At 38.9% G+C, this 24,244-nt stretch overlaps 1 protein-coding gene across 3 annotated transcripts; it reads right to left on the bottom strand.

Moving 5' to 3' along the window:
• Positions 1–5,517: 5,517 nt before the first annotated feature.
• Positions 5,518–23,961, bottom strand: taok1a (TAO kinase 1a). 3 transcript variants are annotated; one of them, XM_007554357.2, is made up of 20 exons: positions 23,456–23,961; positions 20,367–20,614; positions 19,442–19,513; positions 18,681–18,782; positions 17,427–17,472; positions 17,238–17,334; positions 17,028–17,141; positions 16,686–16,777; positions 16,025–16,118; positions 15,864–15,945; positions 15,489–15,656; positions 15,197–15,397; positions 14,945–15,076; positions 14,050–14,286; positions 13,060–13,188; positions 12,742–12,945; positions 11,912–12,151; positions 10,563–10,775; positions 10,259–10,441; positions 5,518–9,721 (listed from the first exon to the last, which is right to left on the bottom strand). In XM_007554357.2, exons 2-20 carry the CDS (start codon positions 20,496–20,498, stop codon positions 9,218–9,220), a joined length of 3,042 nt encoding a protein of 1,013 aa, XP_007554419.1. In that variant the 5' UTR covers positions 20,499–20,614; positions 23,456–23,961; the 3' UTR covers positions 5,518–9,217. The 3 variants fall into 3 exon arrangements, with proteins under 3 accessions (XP_007554419.1, XP_007554418.1, XP_016528135.1); XM_007554356.2 differs by having other exon boundaries at positions 23,648–23,961; XM_016672649.1 differs by lacking the exon at positions 23,456–23,961 and adding an exon at positions 21,944–23,405.
• Positions 23,962–24,244: the final 283 nt, after the last annotated feature.

Genomic DNA, 24,244 nt, shown 5'->3' with positions numbered 1-24,244 from the left:
CACAAATATTTAACACACACTTAAAGAACTCTTGTTTTTATACCAGCTTTGTTGTTCTGTTATTTTTCATCTGCCTGTTGTGCCATTAAGAGATTAATAAGATACAGTAAAACACTCTTGTCACTGCAGGTACTTTATCCTGTTCAAATATACACAGTATACCTACTTTAATAAGCCACACTCTTAGAAGAGATGTGTTATTTTTTAACACATTTTTTGTGTTACTATCAATTCAGTACCTCTCCTACGGGAACATCTGTGCAGAATATGGACTGGAAGCCCGAGATCAAAGTGGGGAACACCCCCAAAGGTGGTAGAGAATGACCGAGCTAAGATCCTGTGGGACTTCCAGATCCAGACAGACAAGATGGTAATGGTAATGGCAAACCAACCGGACATTGTGGTGGTGGATAAAGAACAGAGGAAAGCCATTGTGGTGGATGTAGCAATACCAAGTGACCACAACATCAGGAAAAAGGAGCATGAGAAACTGGAGAAATACCAGGGGCTCAGAGAGGAACTGGAGAAGGCCTGGAAGGTGAAGACCACAGTGGTGCCTGTGGTCATTGGGGCCCTCGGGGCAGTCACCCCCAAACTGGAGCAGTGGCTCAAACAGATCCCAGGAACAACATCAGACATCTCAGTCCAGAAATGTGCAGTTCTAGGCACAGCCAAGATACTGCGCAGAACCCTCAAGCTCCCAGGCCTCTGGTAGAGGACCCGAGCTCAGAGGATGAAAGAGAGAGACCACTCACAGAGGGTGAGAAGGGAATTTTTTTAAATATATATAAAACCATTGACCAATCACGTTGCTTCTTGGGTCCACTGGAAAAAATAAATAAATAAAAGTCAACTGAAGCCATTAGAGGACGTCGGTGCAACGGGAAGTAAGAAGGTAAAATAATGTTTTATTCGATAAACTGTAAATTATAAGTAGCATTTCTTAAAGAGGATATAGATTTGTGCTGTTTAGTAGTCAGTGTGTCATGAGTCATACTGCTTTGACATCAGTCAGTGACCAATAGCTTAGCATACAATGGCAGTGTTTAGCTATAATTGTATTTAATGACTTGCAAACTCCTAATGTAATCGCGATTCTGTTTCCTGGCTGCTTTCTGTAAGAAATATTAGCTTAATTATGCTAGTTTTCAATGATGTTTAATTTTAGCTAATGTTGGAAATGTTAGGTTGATTATGATAGTTTTTGTAGGCCTCAATTTTGTTAGCTTTAGTCTTATGGTTTAATCTACGTATAGCCTAATCAGTAGAGTATTTTAAATTAGATGTAGTATTCACTATTTAATTAAATTAGTCTAATTAATGGAGTTTTTCATTAAATTCTTAAGTGTATAAGTTTCATATATAATCGTCTGAAAAATTGTCTTGTTTATTATAACCAAAGAAGCAGAAAACTAATCAGCAAATATTGTAATAGATGTCTTAGTATTAAAATGTTTCATGTCTGTTTTATACAAGTTTGAAGATACTAAAAGGGATGTGTGATAATCTATAGAAGCTGCTGTTTTCTTTGTGACATGACATGAAAAATGGTCGGGAGAGCACTGTGCGAACTCAGGAACCAATCTGGGGGAGTTTGGAGGGATGGAAGCAAGATAGCTGATAGAATTTGGTCCAACATTTAAGACGTTTCCGCATAAAACAACACGTCCATTGTTCTAAGCATGGAAACTGCGTAGGGAGGATGGCTTGGGCAGCAAAGATTCCGTGACTTTCAGTGAAGTTGTTTTTGTGAAGCTTAACACCTGCATGGTCTCTGGGCAGAAAATCTCACGCACAGTAATAGCCTGGAACCATGTGAATAAACCCACCCCTAAAACAAATAACCTCAGGCATCAGACAGTTAAAAACTTGCCTTGATATAAAAGTAATTGAGTTATAACAGCTATCCAGATAGCAGGTATGAAAATGTTTTTTCCTGGGTCGCCCAGCGCTCTGGAGACAAGAAAATGGAGCTGCACTTGGAAGCTTCCTCTGGGGATACAGAAATAAACATAAAAAACACATCAGATGACTTTGATGCTTTTGAAAGTGTTGATGTTTTCCATGACCAAATGTACCTGGATGTGTTTGATTGCTCACTGGATGAGAGTGAGTAACGTTTAAAGCCACAGCTAAGTGTCTTTACCAGTGTTCCCAAAAACATAATGGTCCTGGAAGTGAAACCAAGCTGCGACAGTGTGAAATTGTTGAAGAAATATCTGAGGATCCATCAGTGGAAGAATCCTCTTCAGTTGACGAAAACTCAAGAGATGAAGTTCAAATTGACACAGATGATTTTGGATGACTTGGATGCTAAAGACATGGATACTTCCTCTGAGGACGAGGAAGTTCATTCTGAAAGCACAAATACTTGTGACCAAAGGTCAGACAGTCCAGTTTGTTCTGAAAGTCAGACAGTTGACAGTCAAAACAATAAGCTTTACAAAGACGACATTACATGACAATCTTTACTGTGAGAGGACAGTCATACAGAATGATTTTTCAATCGTTCCCAAAGAAAAAACCGACCCGGGTGGGGAAGATTTATCTGCTGCTGACCTCACAGCAAAAGCCTTTGCACAGGTTTTGATTTCACTTATTTCATCTCTGTCTTCGCCAGAGAAGTCTTCGCTAAAAGGCGCATACACCAGTGTGTTTGAATTACCAAGTTCCCCGAATGGGAAACTTGTCTCAGAGGCAGAGAGAGTCAACAGAGACGTCACAGCTATCAACTTGTCCAAAAGATCACCTCTGAATTGTAGGATATCCGTTGTTTTTGAGGCTAACTGGACGGAGAACTTCAATTACCGGAACATCTGTGAAACCCAGCCAGTGGTATGTTGCTTCCAGTTCACAAAGACAAGACTACCCCGGCTGGGGTAGCTCTGTCTAAGGATGATTTTTTTTTGACTGTTCCGAAAGGAATAACCGACCTGGACGGGGATGTTAACAATTCAGAAAAGCCCGTTGGTTTAGACATCCCAGATGTGGAGAGGACAGAAGCTGCACAACAAAGACAAACTGACATGGTAATCAAGGAGGAACAAATTCCAAAACAGTTGGGTGAATGCCACTTTTCAAAGTGTCCTTAACCTGAGCGTTACCAGGAGGCGTCTCGCTCAGCAACGAGTGTTTGTAGGCTTCACCGATCCTATGCTGGATCGATGAAGGCAAACACTTTTTCCCAAACGAAATCTCTCCAATTCTGATGGAGCAGAGAGAGAGAAAACTGTCATCAAAGGTGGGAAAAGAGTTTGAGATAAAATGCCTACTGGAGTCTCTGTTGGGCTGGCTGGGCTCATTTGGTGGTGACACAGACAGGGAATTATACACCGCAAACTTTTGCACAAAATGAAGACAGTGAAGACAAATAGGGATTCATTTATATTTATGAAAAGGACATAAATGGAGAGGAAGACACCAGAATATGATGGTTTCTCCTGCCTCTCCTCCTGACGGTGATGAAGGCGCTGTTGGAGAGGACTTAAAAATATTTAATTTGGAAGAAGAAAAAAGTCCAAGAAATAAAAAGAAAAAATCCAAGAAGATAAAATAAGTGATCACTTTGAGGCAAGAGAAGTTTGAATGATTGGGACTGAAAATATGTCGTAATGTGTTCAGTGATTCATAACAAAATTTAAGGAATAAAGGATAAAAAGATTTTATAGGTTTCCTGTTTGCAGGTTTCTCTCCGGCTTTCTGCCACAGTCTAAAATCATGACTGGTTAATTGGTTTATAAATTCTGATTAAAACATTAATTTTGTGAATAAAAAATTAGGACTGCACAGTGGCGCTGGTGGCAACAATGTTGCCTTGCAGAAAAAAATCCTGGGTTTGAGGTTCTTTCTGCATTGGGTTTGCATCTTCTCCATGTGCATGTGTGGGTTCTCTCCAGGTACTCCGGGTTCCTCCCATAGTCCAAAAAGATGACTGTTGGGTTAACTTTTCTCTCTAAATTTTCCTGAGGTGTGAATAAATGATACATTTTGTGAATAAAATACAAAAAGTAAATTTTATTAATAAAATTGTGAATAAACTATCAAAAACAGGGCGAAGTGAGTAGAGCACATGACCCGTGTACTGAGGCCTTTAGCATTACGATTTGGACCAATTATTGTCTGAAATTCTATTTAAATATGAACAATAAAATGTGGTTGGAAAAATGTAAGTTGACAATTTGTNTGGATGTGTTTGATTGCTCACTGGATGAGAGCGAGTAACGTTTAAAGTCACAGCTAAGTGTCTTTACCAGTGTTCCCAAAAACATAATGGACCTGGAAGTGAAACCAAGCTGCGACAGTGTGAAATTGTTGAAGAAATCTCTGAGGATCCATCAGTGGAACAATCCTCTTCAGTTGACAAAAACTCAAGAGTTGAAGTTCAAATTGACACAGATGACTTTGGATGACTTGGATGCTAAAGACATGGATACTTCCTCTGAGGATGAGGAAGTTCATTCTGAAAGCACAAATACCTGGTCTGTCTGGTCTGTCTGACTGACCAGACAGTCTGTCTGGTCAGAACAGACAGACTTTCAGAACAAACTTTCTAGTTTGTTCTGAAAGTCAGACAGTTGACAGTCAAAACAATAAGCTTTACAAAGACGATATTACATGACAATCTTTACTGTGAGAGAACAGTCATACGGAATGATTTTTCACTCATTCCCAAAGAAAAAACTGACCCGGGTGGGGAAGATTTATCTGCTGCTGACCTCACAACAAAAGCCTTTGAACAGGTTTTGATTTCACTGATTTCATCTCTGTCTTTGCCAGAGAAGTCTTCGCTAAAAGGCGCATACACCAGTGTGTTTGAATTACCAAGTTCCCCGAATGGGAAACTTGTCTCAGAGGCAGAGAGTCAACAGAGACGTCACAGCTGTCAACTTGTCCAAAAGATCACCTCTGAATGGTAGGATATCTGTTGTTTTTGAGGCTAACTGTTACCTGGACGGAGAACTTCAATTACCGGAACATCTGTGAAACCCAACCAGTGGTATGTTGCTTCCAGTTCACAAAGACAAGACTACCCCGGCTGGGGTGGCTCTGTCTAAGGATGATTTTTTTTTTTTTTGACTGTTCCGAAAGAAATAACCGACCTGGACGGGGATGTTAACAATTCAGAAAAGACCGTTGGTTCAGACATCCCAGATGTGGAGAGGACAGAAGCTGCACAAGGACAAACTGACATGGTAATCAAGGAGGAACAAATTCCAAAACAGTTGGGTGAATGCCACTTTTCAAAGTGTCCTTAACCTGAGCGTTACCAGGAGGCGTCTCGCTCAGCAAAGGGTGTTTGTAGGCTTCATCGATCCAGCATAGGATCGATGAAAGGTGGACCCTTTAGCATTACGATTTGGACCAATTATTGTCTGAAATTCTATTTAAATATGAACAATAAAATGTGGTTGGAAAAATGTAAGTTGACAATTTGTTTTGCTTAAAAATATTCTGAACCTGCTTTGCAATTCACACTTCTTTATAGTTACAGGAGAAAAAAAAACACAAGCCAAAATTATACTAAAATTACTTTATTACAGCTGATTTCTGTTCAATATCCCTCTGCCAACACAATAAAATGGTATACAATACAAACAATATAATAATGGATCCTATTTTTGTTCAAAAGAAAATTTTTTTTTTCTTTTACACAATTTTAGTACTTTACCATCTGTCACGTAGTATCTTCATAACATCTGACATTCAATAAGAATCTCCACCATCTATACATTTTAATACAGGTTATAAGTTGTAGTGGTAATGTGCCAAAGAATACTGACATCTTCAAAGAAATGCGATCTTTTCATCATTTGTCTGTAACTCCGCCTTTTTTTATTTAAATTAAACTTAACCCCCAAACCCACAAAAAAAAAACAAAAAAACTTGATCGTTAAGATTCAATTCTAACCAACAGTCACTTAACGGGTGAAAGCTTCGAGATGAGAACAGACATGCGGATGTTCGGTGTTGGCGACTTCCGGTATGGCACAGTGTTTGACCGTAGAGAAAGAATCCTTTTTCAGTTGCCGATTCACAATCCTGCATCCCACTCGCTTTCAGTCAGTAGGATGTTAGAAACTGTTCCATGAAACGATAAAAAAAAAAACAAAAAAGAAAGTATGGGCTTGACTGTAACATCAACATTTAGCCACATTTTAGAGTGAAGTCAAATTATCCAATCTGAAAGTAAAACTTGGCATGTATGCAAGGTTTTGCTGGCGTAACATTCAAACACTTGATCTTGGCTTTAGAGTTGCAGAAAAACTCCCAGTTATTAGTACATTATGATTTTATTTCTAGCCAAAGGGGGAAAAAAAATCAAGAAAATTTAATACAACTTACTTGGATACAGTAGCAGTAGGCATAAAACAGTTTTTGAGGCCATATATTACGTTACTTGATATTATGCATACTTTTCTGTGGTGAAATATATACAGAAATTAAAGTACAACCTGAAAGGAAAAGCATTTTAATCCCAGCACATTTTGTGTCATCAGAAAATGAAAGAGAGAAGTTTAATAACAGCCCTGAATGAGGCTGGAATGAGGACAAAACGCTCAAAGGTGTAGGGTTTGGAAAATCATCTGCACAAGTGTTGCTTAACAGACTACAAAGGTGGCATTCAAAGGAGATGACTGAATTCAAGAATGAGGAATCAAGTCCGGTGCTTTTAAAATAACTAGATGAGACTTGGAAAAAGAAAATAAACCAAAAAATAGAGTTGATACTGCTACATGAAGTTCAGAAAAGAAAAACAAACTCTTTTCATAGAACACTAAAAATGTGAATATTTTCAACCGTGAGTCACAGGACACACCTGAATTATTTATCTGTGAAATTACTCTTAAAAAAAAAAAATCAGTTAAGAGGAGGTACTTTGTTAGCAGGAAAAAGAAGTGAAAATGTATTTACACCCCTTGAACCTTCTCATGTTTTGTCATGCTACAACCACAAACTTTAAAAGTACCTCATTAGGCTTTTATTTATTTGGTCGGATGAGAACATAACTTCAGTTTTTTAGACCTCAAAACAAACGTGTGTGTGTGTGTGTGTGTATGCGTGTGTGTGTGTGTGCATGTTTGGAAAACTACGACTGATAATCACCTAGAATACACAATCCCCATAGCGGAATACAGTTGAGGCAGCATCATGCTGTGGGGATGATGTGATGCAGAAATAAATGAAACAAGAAAAAAAATCAATTGGGGTGGGGGGTTGGGGAGGAATATAGTGTTGAAAGGGGTAAAAAAAAAAAAAAAACTAAAAACATAAAAGTGGGTAATAGTCCAAAACCTATAGTCAAGGCTGCAAGAGTGAGAATGGACTAGTCAAAGTCCTGATCTAAGTCCGACTAAATCTGCAGAAATACTTGATGTTAAAGATACCGTCCAAGGTCAATCAGACTGAACTTCAGCTGTTTTCTAAAAGATCTAACAAAGAATTGGACAGAAGAAAAAAAAAATACATTTTTATTTTACCTCACAGTTATGACTTCTTATGCGTCATCAGTTGTAATATCAAGTAAAATCCCCAAGAAATCATCTTAGTGGTTGTAACGTGACAAAAAGTTCAAGAGGAATCAATGCTTTTGACAGATTTTGCATCTAACCCCCCTCCAAAAAAAAACCTACATCATGTCCATCTCTACTGACCTTTAGTGTTTTTTTTAATTTCATTTATTTATTTTTTTTATGGATTTAGGCCTCAAAATGTTATTTTCAATAAGTGTTTCCGTTCAGTAGCACAGAGCCGGTTGTCTTGGTTGGAACTCACTGCCTGCACATAAAAGGTTTGACTTTTTGTTCAGTTGGTTTCATTGTAACTGTCATCTGTACACATCTTAAAAAAAAAAAAGAAATGGCTGCATCCTCACATATTCTGTTCAGTCAACGTCACACAGAAACACAAACAGAACCAGTAACACACATCTGCAGTCTCAAAAAAGACAAAAGGCTGTAAAATTTGGAAATTGCTTTCACTTATACTGTCCATCATGCAAAAGGGGAAAAAAGAAAATATCACAGCACAGTAAGTCTGACGTTTCTACATGCGTACCAATGAAACATTCATTCACCAGGAGCTTTGAGAAAAGAAGTCAAATATTAATCTCACACTCGTCGAGCTGTATAAAGTGCTTCGAGAAAGGCAGCAGTATTAAAAAGGCACTAATATATATTTATATATATATATATAAAAAATAAGGATTAGCACTAAAGATTGTTTTTGAAGGCTGATACGTTTAAGGGTTACAGTGACATTCTCTGCACTCGGGCATAAACAACAAAAAAAAAAGAGAAAAAATATGCCAAAAAGTAGCTTTGAATGTTTCTACTATATTTAGTCGTAGAAATTTATGCAAAACCATTTTGGAGGCGTGGAAAAAAATAAAGACTAAAATACAATCTACGTTAGAGACCAGAGATAAATGATGAAATTTAAAAATGTTTAGCCCGAGTTAACGGAAACGAACTGAGCTAATGAAAGCTAAAAAAGGCACAGTGTTAGTAGAAGCAACTGTCTAAAGCGATTAAGATTTGTTTGGTTCTGTATTTGTGAAGTTTTTTTTTTTTTTTTTTCCTTTTTTTTTTGGTTGATCCTCGAGAATTAAGGCGGAGCAAAATTTCTTAATTAAAAACAAAAAAAAACAAAAACATGAAGGGCCACTACAGCAGGCTGGTAGACAACAGCAAAGCATCCCCAGTTGTTTGATTGGGTTCTCCACTGTACCACAGAAAAAAAAACAAACAAAAAAAAAAAATTTGGCCAGTGCATTGCTAAACATAAACGGGAAGATAAAAAAAATTGAAATAAAAATTATAATAATAAAAAAATCTATTTAATGCGATTGTTTGAACCTACAAAAGGCTTTAGAGTGGTGTTTTATGTGCAAAACGAGAGCAATGGCTGTGAATAGCACAAACTTACGAAAAAATATCCTCCACAAAGGAGAACTGTAAAAACAAAAAAAGAAAAACAAGTCAAACTTACTTGTTGATACTCTTGTGTAACATGCATTTCAGAATCTGTGTGTGCTCATAAAACTGCCGTTGAGGATGGGCTGGGGGAGAGGGAGGCTCCCTCCCCTTTTTGACCTGAGCAACATTTACTCCACCACACATCCACATCTGTACAAGGGGAGACATTTTGGGAGGGGGGTAGTGTCACAGGCAGACAGCTTTCTATATAAAGTGACTCCAAGGCAGACAGGAAGGCGAATCTAAGAGTAGGAGAACTGCGACCCGTTGGATATTTGCGAGGTAACACTGGAGCTCCTGCTCATCCCGGGCTCGACGCGCCCTCCCATTGCCTGCAGGGCCCCGCCTTGTGGGTGGCCCCACTGCATCTGACCCGCACCACCTCCTCCTCCGCCCGGCGAGCCGTGCCCCCCCCACCCTTGCTGCATAGGAGACCCTCCTAAGCTGGATTGGTAGTGGTGGTGGCTGCCTCTGTGATTGGAGCTCAGGCTGGAACCACGGCTGCTCCAGCGCGGCCCTTGAGAGCTCGATGAGGGCCGCAGCTGCTGGTGCTGGCTGTAGCCGCCTGGTGCACCGGGGAAACTGTTGCTGAGCGCTTCGGGGGAGAGGTCTGCCAGCATCATGTTGTTGAAGCCCAGGCGCATGCTCTCTGAGTCGAAGGCCTCGACTTCCCTGGCCTGGCGCTCCAGCAGGTTCTGGATGCGCTTGGTGCGCTCGTTTTCCAATGACTGCATTTCCTCCTCAATCTACGGGAAAGTCAAAGAAGATGGAGCATTATTAACAGGTTATTAGGGTAAAAAACACAAACTACATGTATGAGATTAAACAGTCCTGCCGTCACAAAATTTAAGACATGTAATTAAAATATTTATGACCAATTCACATTTTTTTGTAATGGATGATTTCTGAGCCCTTACTTTTTTTCTGGGATTTCTCCCATTGGGTTTAATATCTGGTTGAATTTTAACCGGGCCAATCAGGAGAAGTTGTGAACAATGATGTTTTTCTCTGCTGTTTTAGAACTGTAGTCTGCCTGTAGTTTTAGCAATGGCGGCAGACGAAGTGGACTAAGCCATTCAGTACGCTTCCAAGTATTGAATTAACATTAACAGTCAGCTTGTTTGGCTCGTTTTCAGCTGCTTTGTGTTGATTTTTCTCCACTTCAAGCTAGTGTTTTTATTTTTGTTTTTGGTTTTTTTTACATAATTCCGAGCAACAAACTTAGACTGACAAGTTGTAAAAAACCGAGGAAATGTACTCTTGAATGTGAACAAATGTCGAACCTTTTGCTCCAGTAGCGCTCTTCGGAGTGACACCCTTTGTTCCAGGTCATTCTTCTCGCGGGCATGCTGCGCGTCCGTCTGCATCTTAATTTTACTCTGGTAGGCATTGAGGAGCTCCAGCTCCTGCTGCAGCTGGATCTGTAATGCTTGGCACTGAGATTCCTGAGTCACATCCAGGCGTAACTAAAGACAAGGAATGAACAACACAATGTTACTCATTCTGAAACATTAAGATGATAAAAATGCTATGCTGGGGTGAGGATCAACAGTCTTGCTTGTACATTTCTGGCACTGACAGACTCACCGCCTGTGTTGAGAGCATTTCACTGATGGAATGGTCGTACTGCTCTGCTAAAATGGCAAGTTTGCGATGCTGCTCCTGCTTTAAACGTTTGAGGACAGCTTTGTGCTCGGACTTTGGTGTGGTCTCCAACAGGTGGTTCCTCAATGCTTTATACTGCTGGGTCTGGGTCTTACACGTGTTTTGAAACAGTTTTTTGATCTGGATCTCTTTGTACTTGAAAACAGAAAAACAGGAATTAGATTAAAAATGTGTGTAGACCTTTATCGCATTAGGAGACAAACATCTCTAATATAAGGTTTTTGCAAGTTTCACCAACTCAAATGTAAGAGTTTAAGACCTGTTTTAAGAACATTGTCAATTAAATTTAAGACCTGTAACATGACAGGAATGAACAAAAGAAAATTGCATATTTTATAGAACAGGCCAAGCCTTTTTTTTCACAGAACGCAGACAGCATAATAAGGGCTGGCTACAGAAGTCAGCCAGTGGCAACGACAACAGATGATAAATGTAAAAAAAAAACAAAAAAAAAAACAACTTTCTAGCTAGGCAAGGGTTTACTAGCAACTAGTTAGCTGTATCCTCAACCGCATGGAGTCACAGAACATACGATGTCTGCGGGCGACTCAAATCTTTGCTTGACAGAAAAGCTCCACAATGAAAAATAAACTAGATAAAATACACAGAATTAAACAGTCCTGTGTATTTTAGTTGAGACTAAAATACACAAAAACAGTTTAGACCTGTGATTATGACATTTAAAGCCGACTTACATCATTTCTAATAAATTCCAGGCATTTCGATGCCTTCATTTTAGATTTGTAAATTTAAGACTTTTCAGACTCCTTGCAACAGACTACAACTGAGAACGAAGAATTGGTCACGAGAAAGTTTCTGCAGAAATTTAACAGGGGCCTGCCAAAGTGTGCATATTGGTTGGGAACAAATAAGGGGTTATGCTGAAAATTAGCATCAATGCTATGGTTAGCTAAAATGTAGTCACTAGCATGTGGGGTATCACAAACATGTTGACCAACATGGACTTACTAAACTCAGTAATCAAACATTACTGTAGCACTGACTTACTCCATTCAGCATACTAAATGTGGCTAATATATATAAAAAAAATAGCTAAATGGCTTATTTTAGTTGTAGGCTGATGTTAGCATGAGGGCTACCACTAGCATATAGAACGACTAGTACGTAGAGACTACCAGTAGGATGTGAGTTATTAATAGCATGTTGACTAACAGGAACCATAGGAAAAAAAATCAGAAGCAGAAAAACTGTTTCGGTTTATGTTAAACACAAAAAAGTGAAACAAGTTTCACGACAGGTCAGAGACTAACCTTGAGGCTCTTGGGCTGCTGACGAACCTCCATGCCGTGTTTTCGTCTAAGCTCCCGGTCTCTCCTCTTGTTGTACTCCTGCTGATTGGTCAGCTCCGTCTGGTGCTGTAGCCGGATCAGCTCAACTCGAGTCTTCTGGATGGTGTTGAGCTGGCGGAACTGAAGCTCTTGCATGGACTCGTGATGTCGGAGGAGCATTGCGTGCTCCAAGTCCTTCTGGGTCTGACGCTTGTTTAATTCCTACCAACACAAGCACACAGAGGAAATCACAAAAGGTATTTCCTAAGGTGGAAATTAAAAAGAAAAACAAACAAAAAAGACTTTGTTTTGTCAGGAACTGATGAGAAGTTAGTGATACAGGCTCCTTATTGATTGTCATTGAATTAGGAAATAAACTCAAAGTATGCACCATGTTGCATTCGATTCAAAATAAATAAAAACTGGCTCAAAAAATAATGAGAATCCGTCTGTCAAATGGACATTTTAACATGAAAGGCAACTTTTTGTACATTTGTTTTTGTATTTGCTTTCAGAAGAGTAGCAATACTTTATGTCTTTTCAGGAAGGATTTGTCAGGACTTAAGGTGTCTCCAGCAGGGGAAAACACCTTCCCAAATGATATTTACTGTTATTTTACTCCATATGTTTCATACTTTGGATTGCTTCTGTCGGGACGCCATCTTGGATGCATTTTAAATCAAAATATGAGGTGTGTACATCTTACATTATTGGAACCGACAAGTGGAATCGATAGGCAGGCAGATTAACGATTCTCTACAAGAACCGGTTTCCATCCCCAGTCAATAAATGCCACAGTGAGCAGTGCTGACCTCTCGCAGATGCTGCTGTTCAATTTTGTGGCGAGCCATCAGGATCCTTCTTTTGAACCGGCGACACTCCAGGTCCAGGTACTGCCTCTGTCTGCGCTGGAGGTTGGCCTCTTCCGCTGCTTGGAGGTTCTGGAAGTTCTCCTTCTGCTTGGACAGCCACTCCTGCTTTTCTTTCTTGGGCGTCGACTGGTTTTCATTCAGCTCCTGCAGAAAAATAAACACATTTAACCCTACTACTAAAGTTGAATTTGTAAATGTAGTTATATTTTACATTGAAAGACAAATATGAATGAAAATAAGTGCGATGAAGTTTGGAACCTCTTTCAGCTGCTCCTTGCGAAGCTTGTACTCCCGTTTTTGGGATTCCAGGAAGCTGTTCAGCTCTTTCTTTTGCTGACTCTGGATGTGATGTTGGAACTTCTTTTCATCGTTGCTAAATGTTTTTGCCTAGTGGAAAAAACAAAACAAAACCAAAAAAAAACACCATTATCAGTGTGATCAATGCAAAACAGCAGCCACCGTAGGACCATCAGTTGGGCTACATTTTTATCCACGGAAAGCGATAATCCAAATACTGATTTGAACTTTTGTTTTCATCAGTGACTCTGAGATAGGAGGTGAATTAACAACAACAAAACAACTCTTAATGAAGCGTAACCGCTATTCATGCGGATACATATTAAAGCGCAGGGTTCACAATGTTAAAAACATGGCGGGGATCCAAACTGTACAGCTAAAAATATCAGTTATCTACTGATTTGCAAATGTTGCACTGGAAAAACACAAACATGTAGTTGTAGGTGGTGGCTGGTTGTCAAGCAAATTCAAACGGAAGTGGTTTAAATTGAACCTGAGGATTGGAAGCGACAGTCAAAGGTCTGTTTCTTACATGTAGACTTTGCTGTTGCTAAGCATAAAAAAGCAAAAATAATTGGTTATAGTTCATTTACCTGTACAGTTTTAGCCAACTTTAACAATTTAAAGCAACTTCATCTACAATTTCACTGCAGACTATTACTGACTTTGGTGTGTTTTTGTCAAACAGTAAAATATCCTATCGCTGAAATAAGTCAAATCAGCTTCTTCTGACTCGCTTCTTAGAGGATTTATGTACTTTTCCAACAAGTTCGTGCTAAGATGACATTTTCTACTATTGGTAAAAGGAACTTGAAAAATTTTCTAGCCAACCCTTGAAACCATTGCTTCCCTAATACAATATCTGGGGACATTTAAAAGGAATATATTCAGAAGTTCTACATTGTTAAGCACAGCTCTGAGCTGGTACATGCTTGTGTTTCGGAAGCTCACATCTTTCTCCATGGATGCTTGGTGTTTCTTGACCACCTTCTCCAGCTCTTGGGCAAAGTTATTCCTCTGGGTCTCCAGCTCCTTGTCCAGACGGAGCCGGTGCTCGTCCATCTCGGTCTTCAGCTTATTCTCCAGAGCCAGCAGCTGCTTCTGGTGCTGCCGTCTCATTCGCTTGTAGCCGAGGATCTGCTCTCTTAACTCCGATTCCTGCTCATGCTCCTTCATCTGGCGTGTGAGCTGACAAACACAAGACACAGATGATTATTTTTATTTTATTTTTTTTTTTAAATCAACTTGATGGAAACAGGTTGTAAGGATTACAATTACATAAAAATTGTCAATAATGTGCTGTACTAGAAAAAAAAAATCTGTCATGTCTCACAGACATGCTGTCATCCTTTCAGAAACTCAGCAGTGAGCTCAAAGAAATACATTTTCTTTACATTAAGAATAATTCAAAAAAAAAAAACCTTTGATGGAGTTTTTTTTTAAATAACTGGATAAAAGGAAAAGATGTGAACTTAGAACATATTCACATGCTTGTTAAGAAAACATATGCCAGAAAAATCAGAAGTCTTTCTGAATAACTATCAGTTGAGCCACAAGAATTGAAAAAATTAGATTAAGTATTTCTTACGACAAAATTGCTGCAGTTTTCCTTTTAGCAGGCAAGTGTCAGTACTTAATAGAATCCACTAAACAACATACGGTAGCAACATGACCTAATGCTGTCAAATGACCTGTGGGAACCAAAAGTATGATGCGCACTTTATGTCCATATGTTTATATGGATCAGATTTCTATGTAGAAATGCCTCTAATTCCACCTGCATCATCTTTATGACTTCAGATAGTTTCATTCCCAAACTCCCAGTAAGGACAGAAGGCGTTTCTACCGCTGACGCTGTGCGTATAGTCGCAAAGTCTTCACGATTTCGTCTCGTCCTCTGGGTCTGAGTGGGGGCAGCTTGTGGCTCCGTTGTGGCTCTGCCATGAGGCTCTGACTCTTCTTTGATCGTCTCTTGTTCCTGCTCAGAAGGAAAAACAACAAAACCAGAGTGAAGAAACTGCATAGCAACCAGAAAACAGAGACACAACAGCTCAGTTGTGATGAGAATACTCAGGATTCTGGGACTTGATTCTCTTACGGGTTTGAGATTAATGACCGAGCTGTTGGACATCACCGTGCCGTCGCCGTCCATGTCCGGCTCGCTCTTGTCCTCGCCTGCGTCGGGTAGGCTGTTGACGGAACTGCTCTGGGAGCTGGCACTGATGGACATGCTGGGTATGGACTGGTTGCTCCCGACGCTCTTCACCGTGCCCGTCCCGCTCACGCTGGGGTCCGGCTCCTACATACACACACACGGCACAAGAAACAATAAAAAGGCTGCAACAATAGAGGATGCCGCTAAAACATAAACAGGCCAGCTAGTGGCAGACCTCGTCGTCGTCTTGCGGCTCATTCGGGGAGCCGTTGAGGGCTTCCTGAAATAAGATCTTCTTCATCTTGCGGTACTGCAGATTGTCTAGTTCCCTCACAGCATCCTTGGTCCGATTTATCAGATCTATTAGGACCGATTCCGGCCGTTCACGCTGGATAAAAACATGCTGGAGGCCAGAAAAGAAACTAAGAGTTAATGTTGGAACTTTTATGGTTTAAACAAGGTTACTGGAAGTGTCACCCACTGAAATTTAAGACTTTAAGACCTTTAAGACCTGTATCACAACAGAAATGTACAAAGGAAACCCTCAAAAAATAAATTGCCAAGATGAACCACATCCCGCCAACTCGTAATAAATGTACATCTACCCCACCTTTAGGAGCTCCTCGGAGTTTGGCCTTTCCTGAGGAAGTTTCTGAAGACACGAATCGACAAATTTCCGAAAATAATCCGTCCTGAAAAAAGTATGTCAAATTTAGTCGTTAGAAGATGAAATTTTCAGAAGCACTGTGAGTCACATTGCTTTTCACTCACCATTCGGTAGACTGCAGAACGGGGCTGTCGTTCTGTGCTATATGATATAAGGCACTCATCGCATTCATGTTGAACAGTGGAGGCTTCCTTTCAGCTAGAAACCAAGAAGCCAATCAGTTTTAAAAGAATCCAAAATTTTAACATCTTTACGCGTTTAGCGCAAATATTATACATTAGGTTTATACTTGAATAGGTAAAAATAAGTCACAATATAATTCTTTTTGTGATTTTAGTTTTTTAAAGCTAATCTTAGCCTTCGAGACGGGTAGACTTGTTGATTTCGTTCTCTGAAGGTTCCTTTGTCTGGTCGTGTACAGTCTAAACACACATAACTGAGCCAATGAAGTATTTGGAGCATGTTTGCCCTCAATTAGGAAACACAAAAGCTCACACAAAGCAGACAGAGATGAATGTTTGGTGTGTCCCACACCTCAAGAATCCTTCATTTATGAGGTAAAAAAGGAATGCAGATAAATTACATGCCTATGCATTGAAAGCTTAGGCAAATTATGTATGAACAAAGTCACATCAGTGCCAGCAACAGACTTGTGGAGGTTTCTGTTGTTGCAAGGAGCCAGCCTAAGTGGCTTAAAGAAATGTTGACTGGGAGAAACGTTAAAATACTGTGGGGAGGGGAACAATCTTGATAATACAGCCGTACCTAATTCAATGCAGGTTATTCCCAAAGACCAGATGTCCACCTTTCCATCATACTGACCCTCATCCATGGCTAATATGACCTCTGGAGCCATCCTGAGAAGAAAACATATGCACCAAGATAAACATAATAGATGGGACAAGTAAAAACAAACACTAAGATGAAAACATACTGACAATATATAATTGAGGTTTTAATGTGACAAAATATGGAAATGTTGATGGTGTATGAATACTTTTGCAAACCGTTGTATGTTTCTGTTGAACTACTGAAATAAATGACCTTCATGTTTACATCCTAATCTATCGAGTATAGAGATGCATCTATACATGGCTGTTCACTTACCAATATGGAGTCCCAACAAAAGAATTGGCTGGACAGGCAATGGAGGCCGAGCCAAAGTCTGCTAGTTTCACCTGACCCGGTTCGGTCAACAAGATGTTTCCTGCTTTGATGTCACTGCAAAAACATACAGAAGGAAGCGAGTGACGTTTCGCTGTAACTGTAGAGCACGGAACAAAAAAAGGTTTGCTTGAAAAATACTCAAATACGCACCGGTGGATCATGTTGTGGGAGTGAAGGTAAGTCAATCCGTTTAGAGCACCATGGGTAATTGCAGCAATTTCAACTTCTTGCAGGGGTTTCTTGTGGACTGGAAGGTATCAATTATCATTGGTGACGCAATACGACAACAAACTTGCAAAGCAGGAACAACATTCCCATGTTGTGATTGACTTAACTCACCTTCTAACAAATCTGAAGCCGAGCCTAGACAGTACTCCATTACCAGCTGTTGAGAAATAAAGAGATTGTGTATTTGTTTCTTGCTTTTGTCTCTCAGTTTATGTTCAACATTTTTAAGTTGCTACTTATAAGTCTATCCAACTTATACAAAAACAACCCCCTGCCCTCCCCCCCCAAAAAAAAAAAAAAACAGTTACAGTATAACTGTGTTGTACTATTTTTGGCATATATAATTTTCTTAAGATGTGCACCCTTAGTCCTTTTAATGACAGAGCCAGCAAAACGTCCCTTGGAAAGTTAAGGTCTACACAAAACATACATCTACAAGGCCCCATTTTGTACCTTTCAGTCAAATATGAAAACAACCAAAACTACAAAAAGTACAGAATGGTAAAGTTGCAAAAGGAATCGGCAGCAGTGTCTGGAAAAATACAAAAAATTGGAATTTGTGAGAAAACAGGCTGTTCTAAGAAATGGATGTGGATGAAAAACATTCTCTGCAATAAATGCCTCTAAGTGATGCCTGCACCACTCAAAAAAAGCAGCCCATTTATGCAGCTACATGAAATTCAAACACAAAGTGACCAATTATCTATTATTAAGATGAATGGCTGGATTTTATTTAATACATTTGGCCAAAATGTAAACAAATTCAGGGAATCTTTTAGTGACTACATTAAAATGGTTGAGCTGAAATACATTGCTCTTAATAATTATTGACGGATAAGATGTATCAAAAAAAAAAAAAAAATACAGATTAAAGCTTAAATAAGAACATCAATCCTAACCATCATTCATTTTCGTATTTTGTATATTACTTAGAACTTAGTTCATTTTTTAAATACATTAAAACAATGAACTTAGTTCATTTTTTAAATACATTAAAAAAAATGAACTTAGTTCATATTTTAAATACATTACTTTCAGTGCATATTTTCAGTGCATTCATTCATTTTTCAAAGTTTGTTGATGTAAACCATGTTGCTGCTTTTCTTTGTGTTTACTTCTTAAGGAAAGGCTACACCTGGATCAATACTTCCCACTTATTTTTAACAAATTGAACAAATTCTTTTTTTTCATGTTCACGGCAACTACCCATCCTTCAAGTTGATTGTTGAAAGTGTATTCATCTTACATATTAATTTTGTTAAAAAAAACCAATTGCAATCACAATTTTTGTTTCCACGATCAAGCAGGCCTCGTCACTTTCCAATTTCCCTGATTTTTTTTTTTTTTTTTTTAAGAAGTCCTTACCCATGCAGTGTGCTCTCGCAGGTAACATCCTTTGTACTCTATGCTGTTTGGGTGCTGTATTCGCCGCAGGAATTTCACCTCCTTGATTATATCTTGCCATTTCTGTGAAATCAGTACAAAGAGTTCATAAAAAGAAAACCAGAAAGCAAACATCAATTTAGGTTTTGCGTTAAGTTACCCTCAAAATAGCTTGGTCAAAATTTTATGAAGTGAAAAAAAATAAAAATAATAATAATAGAATATAATGCTGTAGTTGAGAAAACTGACTAATTCACATTAATTGTTTTGCAATCAATTTTGATGCACTATGATTAAAATGACAACAAAGCAGTGTAAAATCTGAAGCCTAACAAACCTTTACATTTGCATTGTGTAGCATAAAAAAACCCAAACACACTATGCACTTGTTTCCATTATCTAATAGCAACACAATCTGCTGGTAACGTGCCTGCCGTTTTCTTTAATGGTTTCATAAACAAATCTTAAGAGATGGCAGTCCCCCCCACCCCATTTCAACACTCTTAAAGTGTCAACTTCTACAATCATTTAAAAAAAACAAACAAAAAAACAAATTTTATATATCTCAACAGCTTCATGCTGAGACACTATACACAGCTGTTTGAAGAAATGTAACAGATTGTGTTCATGGGCAATTCTTTTTCCCCGCTATGGCATTCAAGGCAAAATTGATTAAACTGACCCAAAGCACAAACATTCCTGGTTTTTGATCATATGTTTGGATCCAGAAAACCCCATTATACCTCATTAGACTGTTTTCCATTATAGGACATCTTCTTGATGGCCACCACATCATTTGACCGCACATCCCGTGCCTGGAAGATGAGAAGAACTGATTTTAAACATTGTAATTTAACAAATACTTGGAGATTTATTTTTCTTTGCGTGTCATTTGTTTGTTTGTCTTATTTTTATGCATGAACACATCCACAAATTGCAAAATGCTTTCCTTAAACCATCAAACCAGGAGTTTGTTGCTGCTGAGCTATTATAACAGCAATATTTGTTTTATTTTGATGGTAAAAAAAAAACTGATTTTGCTTGGATGTACTGATCTAATAATAATAAACATAAAACACAAAATTTGGAGAATAACTGAATAAATAATCAAACAAAATTAGGTTTCAACCATTTAGACTGCTTCATCAAGAGCAGAAATATTGTGTTGGGAATACTCAGAAACATTTAGAGCCAACTGAAAGCCTTCCTTACACAGACTCATCTGGTATTGAAAGCATAATCAACACAATCAATCATATAATCTTTAAAAGCCTCAGACTAAAACACACTTATAAACAGACTCTGATCTAGAACTGCACGGAATAAAACCTTTTTTAGTTAGCTGAACGAAGATGTAATTTTTTGTGACGATTTTTCAGCAAAAGTTCAAAGACTATAAACATTGCTATAAGGACAGATCACTTATGCATTAATAATCCAATTCCAATATTATAACAGGCCTATACAAAAACTAAAAAAATATGCATAAGATAATATACTGCTTTATAATGCGATTATATAAGAATAAATTAGGAAGTTTGCAGTTGTGATGCATTTATTGAACAAGAACAAAACCTGATTAAGGGAAAATAAGTGGATGTGATCAGGTGACTCACTGGTGCATCGCTATACATCCAGCAAAAAAAAAAAAAAAAAAAAAAAACTCACAAAGTACACAGCTCCAAAGCTGCCATGTCCAATTTCGTGCAGATCTGTGAAGAGCTTTTCCGGGTCCTCCCTGAAGAAGAGTTCTGCGATTTCGGGGTCCTTCAGGTTCCCCGCCCGGCTGCTGTTGGGCATGCCGGGGGACGTCGGGGCGGTGCCGCTGCCGCCGGGAACTATCTGGGTCTGCGACAGCGACGGGCAAGCCCCCTGCGACGGCTCATCTGCAGGACAGTGATTTCATGTGTTCAGCGCTGCAACACAAGGATAAACAAAAGAAAAAAACAACAACAACAAAAAAATGTATATTAGACATTGTCTTTCAAGATTATGGAAATTCTCACTTTTAAAAATACATTTGAAGAAGAATCAGAAGAAATAAAGCAGAGCTGAGCAATGTGGACTTACAGCTTCAGTACAATACTTTGTGCTACCACTGAGATGACAACAAAAGTGACGACAAGAACTATTTATTATTACTTTTTTAGGTGACTTTATGGCACAACAATTAAAACATTTGCAACATGCTTCTTTAGGACACCACTCACATAAAGAAGTGTGATTTGCCTCACTGAACTGCACACAATAACTTCATCCTCTTCTTTCTGTATTTATTGATATTCTCATTGAATAAACAGAAAGAAGTAAAACTAACAACCCAAAGAGTCAGACAGTTTTGGGGAGTTTTAAAGATCATTAAAATGAATTTATTTGACAGAGACAAATCAAAATTCTCCATCTCAGATAGAAAAGTTATCACGATAAATTACAAACGATACGATAAATGCCCATTCCTGCCCCCAACATATGTAAACATCTGGTGGCACATGGCTTGTTTTGTACTTTTTGCCATCTTAATCAAAAAGTTCTACACAACTCAGCTGACAGAAAGACAGAGCAGTTCCAGAAGTTGTTTGGGTTGAACTAAATACATCAAGTCTTCTGCCGTGTTTTATTATTTAGACATTAACGCTGATTTTAATTAAAATCTTCCATATGTTTACCATAAGAACAGCCTGTTCAAAAAGATATGCAACTAGCTATTATGAGGAAATGGCTACGAAAATTTTCTAATAGTTAAAACCCTTTTTTAAAACTTTTTCTTTCGCAAAAACACTCCACTGTGGAAGTAAATACTCCTTTCCTTCGCCGTTGTTCTGAACGGCCCTGCTAATGTGGACTGTAGAAGATCACTGAGGAAAATTTACCGAGTCCATGCAGCGGCTCAGATGATCAGTTGCAAACAGATGCAGAGCTGACGCTCGAGTCACAAGACTTCTTTCCCAGCCCGGGCGAAACAGCCCCCGGTCCAAGCAGACATCTTTTGTCTCACAACAACACTGAACAACCCCACTATTCCTCACAGATGCAGCCACAGCCATGAAATAAAGCCTCATTACCATGCAGGACTGAGCCTCTTTATTGCCATTGTCCTTTATGACATTGGTGCGACTCAATGAGCTTTGTTGTCATATGTCATGACACCGTTTTCTACTGCACGCACACGCGCGCGCACACACACACACACACACACACACACACACACACACACACACGAGGAAAGAAGTGCTGATAACTGATACCTCCGTGAATCAGGACAAGCCTTCCAAACCGCCGCTCACAAAAACGCTTAAGAATGCAGCAGGACAGGACAACAAAGCCGGAGGGCTGGAATTCCCAACGTATGCCCTCACTACACCGCGACTCTGCACTTCCTGTTCACGCGGCTCCGGCGAGGTAGGAATGGGCCTTAGTGAGAAACTTGACAAGTTACATCTAGCATCCCTGGCACAAAAACAAGAGCAAACATGCACTGAAATATTTGACAGCAGAAGGGGGGAAAACTCTAAAGACCGAAGCGTGACAAAGAAGAAGAGGATTTCCCCCACTATTTTTCATCAATCTTTAGGCATAAAATCTTAGTTTTTCACGTGCTATGCAGGAGGATAACATGGGAAGATGCTATTATCATCTTCTGATAATAGCATAGCTGGGGCTTACTGAAGAGGTTTATGTTAATAAAATTATCTTTTCAAGAACATATGCAAGCAGCTCCTGTTATTAAGTTTTAATCTGAGGAATAATGTGAGCAGAATATATTTAGTTTGAAGCAGAATATGGTTTAGATGGTGCAAAATGTATTCTGTGCTACAGTAACCAATTTTTAGATGAATAAAGAAACTGCTATAAGAAGTCAATAAACTGATTTTCATTATTCTCAATAAAAAAGAAAGCACTCATTAGCTGAACACTTAATGGTAAAATGAAATTTTCCTCCAAGTAAATCAAGGGACATACATTTTCTCAGTCTCAAATTCTAATAACTCTTCATTTTTGGTGTCATTTGGGAAATCCTCTTTGCACTTTAAAATGACATTAGAGCGGTTAAGAGTAAGGAAATAGAAATGGTAAAATACAAGTCTAAAATTTTACATTTTACCCTACTTACACATAAAATCTCCCTTTGACATGAAACAGACGATTACTCTAAAAAGTATACAAAAAGTAGAACAATCTAATACAAAAAAAAATACAGTGTTTCAATAACTAAATTCTTTGTAGAGAAAAACGTGAATACATTTTTGCATTAATACACACAGCACTGTTGGTAAATGTAAAGTTTGCTTCACGTGTTTCTGGGGTTTGACAAGCATCACATCTTACCTGGGCGTTTCAGCTCATGTCACTGGTGATAACTCCCTACTTTTACAAGTCAGCCTTCACATTCTTTAATTTTCCTTAAAGTAGTCACGTTCCCACTCGTCTTGTGAGTGACAAAGGTAAACCTTCACACTGTAAGAAACTAACACACGACTCAAAGCTCTAAAGTACGAATATAAAACGAAACGTTTCAAGACATTCCCAATGTTGACTATATAATGTTAGCACCAAACTTCACGTTAGCCAAGTTACGTGTCATAGGATGAAACAGCCCAAGCAGTGTTTCTAATGTGTTAACAGTCTGAACTACTGTTTAACTACTCAACAGACATTGAGTTAAACATCAGTTTGGTTTAATTAAGAGAAAATAAAATTTAAAAAGCCCAACAAGCTAATGTTTGCTAATTTAGCTTAGCCGGTTAGCTGGAACTCACCCTGTTCTGACAGGCCAGTTCTGAGGGATGAGGAGAGTGGCGTACACTTTAGACCAATTTGGGATTAGAAAGTACTTTTCCAGTTTCATTCCCAGCACGGAAGCTTCGTAAGCTAAATCCTGGTGGTTTTTCACGCTGTCAGCCGATTAAACAGAGTACGTCAGTGAAATTACTAAAGATTAAAATGCCCACCCTTGAAGTAAACTGGGGTGCCACAGCAGTCAGCTCCCACTCCCAGGCAAGCTCCAAAGATGGCTGCCGAGCGCTCCGTCGCCGCGCCTCTCTTCTTGAAAAATACACTAGGGAAGAATGCGAGAAAAGTTCAGGCAGCGGCAAAAACACCCATAAAGGAGCCACTGTGGAATCTGCGAAGTCGTCCGACGAACTGGATATTTAACTTAGTTCAAATGACACCTGAATTATTAAGTTATGTAAAGGTCTTCTCTTCGACATGGTACAAACTGCAGTTCCGCCCTGCCTGTTGCAGTAAACTCTCCCTGACCCAGGAACACCAGGAGGCGGAAACTCTGGAACCTACTGTACTTCAAAAACGATAAACCTTTAAAGGTTTGCCTTCTACATAGATAAGAAAAACAACAACAAAATAAAACGCAAAGTAACATAAACATTAACGTAAACATGTCATTCAAAGCATTTATTCCTTGGAAAAGTTAGTAGTCTTTTGATTCAATTTAAATAAAAGAAGTAATATTATGAGGATTTCCCCCACTATTTTTTATCAATCTTTAGGCATAAAATCTTAGTTTTTCACGCGCTATGCAGGAGGAT

This window comes from Poecilia formosa, unplaced genomic scaffold (genome assembly GCF_000485575.1).
Source record: "Poecilia formosa unplaced genomic scaffold, Poecilia_formosa-5.1.2 Scaffold63, whole genome shotgun sequence".
NCBI lineage: Eukaryota > Metazoa > Chordata > Actinopteri > Cyprinodontiformes > Poeciliidae > Poecilia > Poecilia formosa.
Note: the sequence above shows the minus strand (reverse complement) of the source record. Positions and strands in the feature narration are given on the sequence as shown.

Excerpts from the sequence above, each read along its gene's own strand:
- taok1a (XM_007554357.2), bottom strand. The coding sequence starts at position 20,498 with ATGCCCAACAGCAGCCGGGCGGGGAACCTGAAGGACCCCGAAATCGCA. Across the intron at positions 15,398-15,488 it reads AGCCGCAAGACGACGACGAG|GAGCCGGACCCCAGCGTGAG; the intron begins GTCTGCCACTAG and ends GTGTGTATGTAG. Across the intron at positions 10,776-11,911 it reads AGCAGCCCAAGAGCCTCAAG|TACAAAGAGATCCAGATCAA; the intron begins GTTAGTCTCTGA and ends TCTGTTTTCAAG.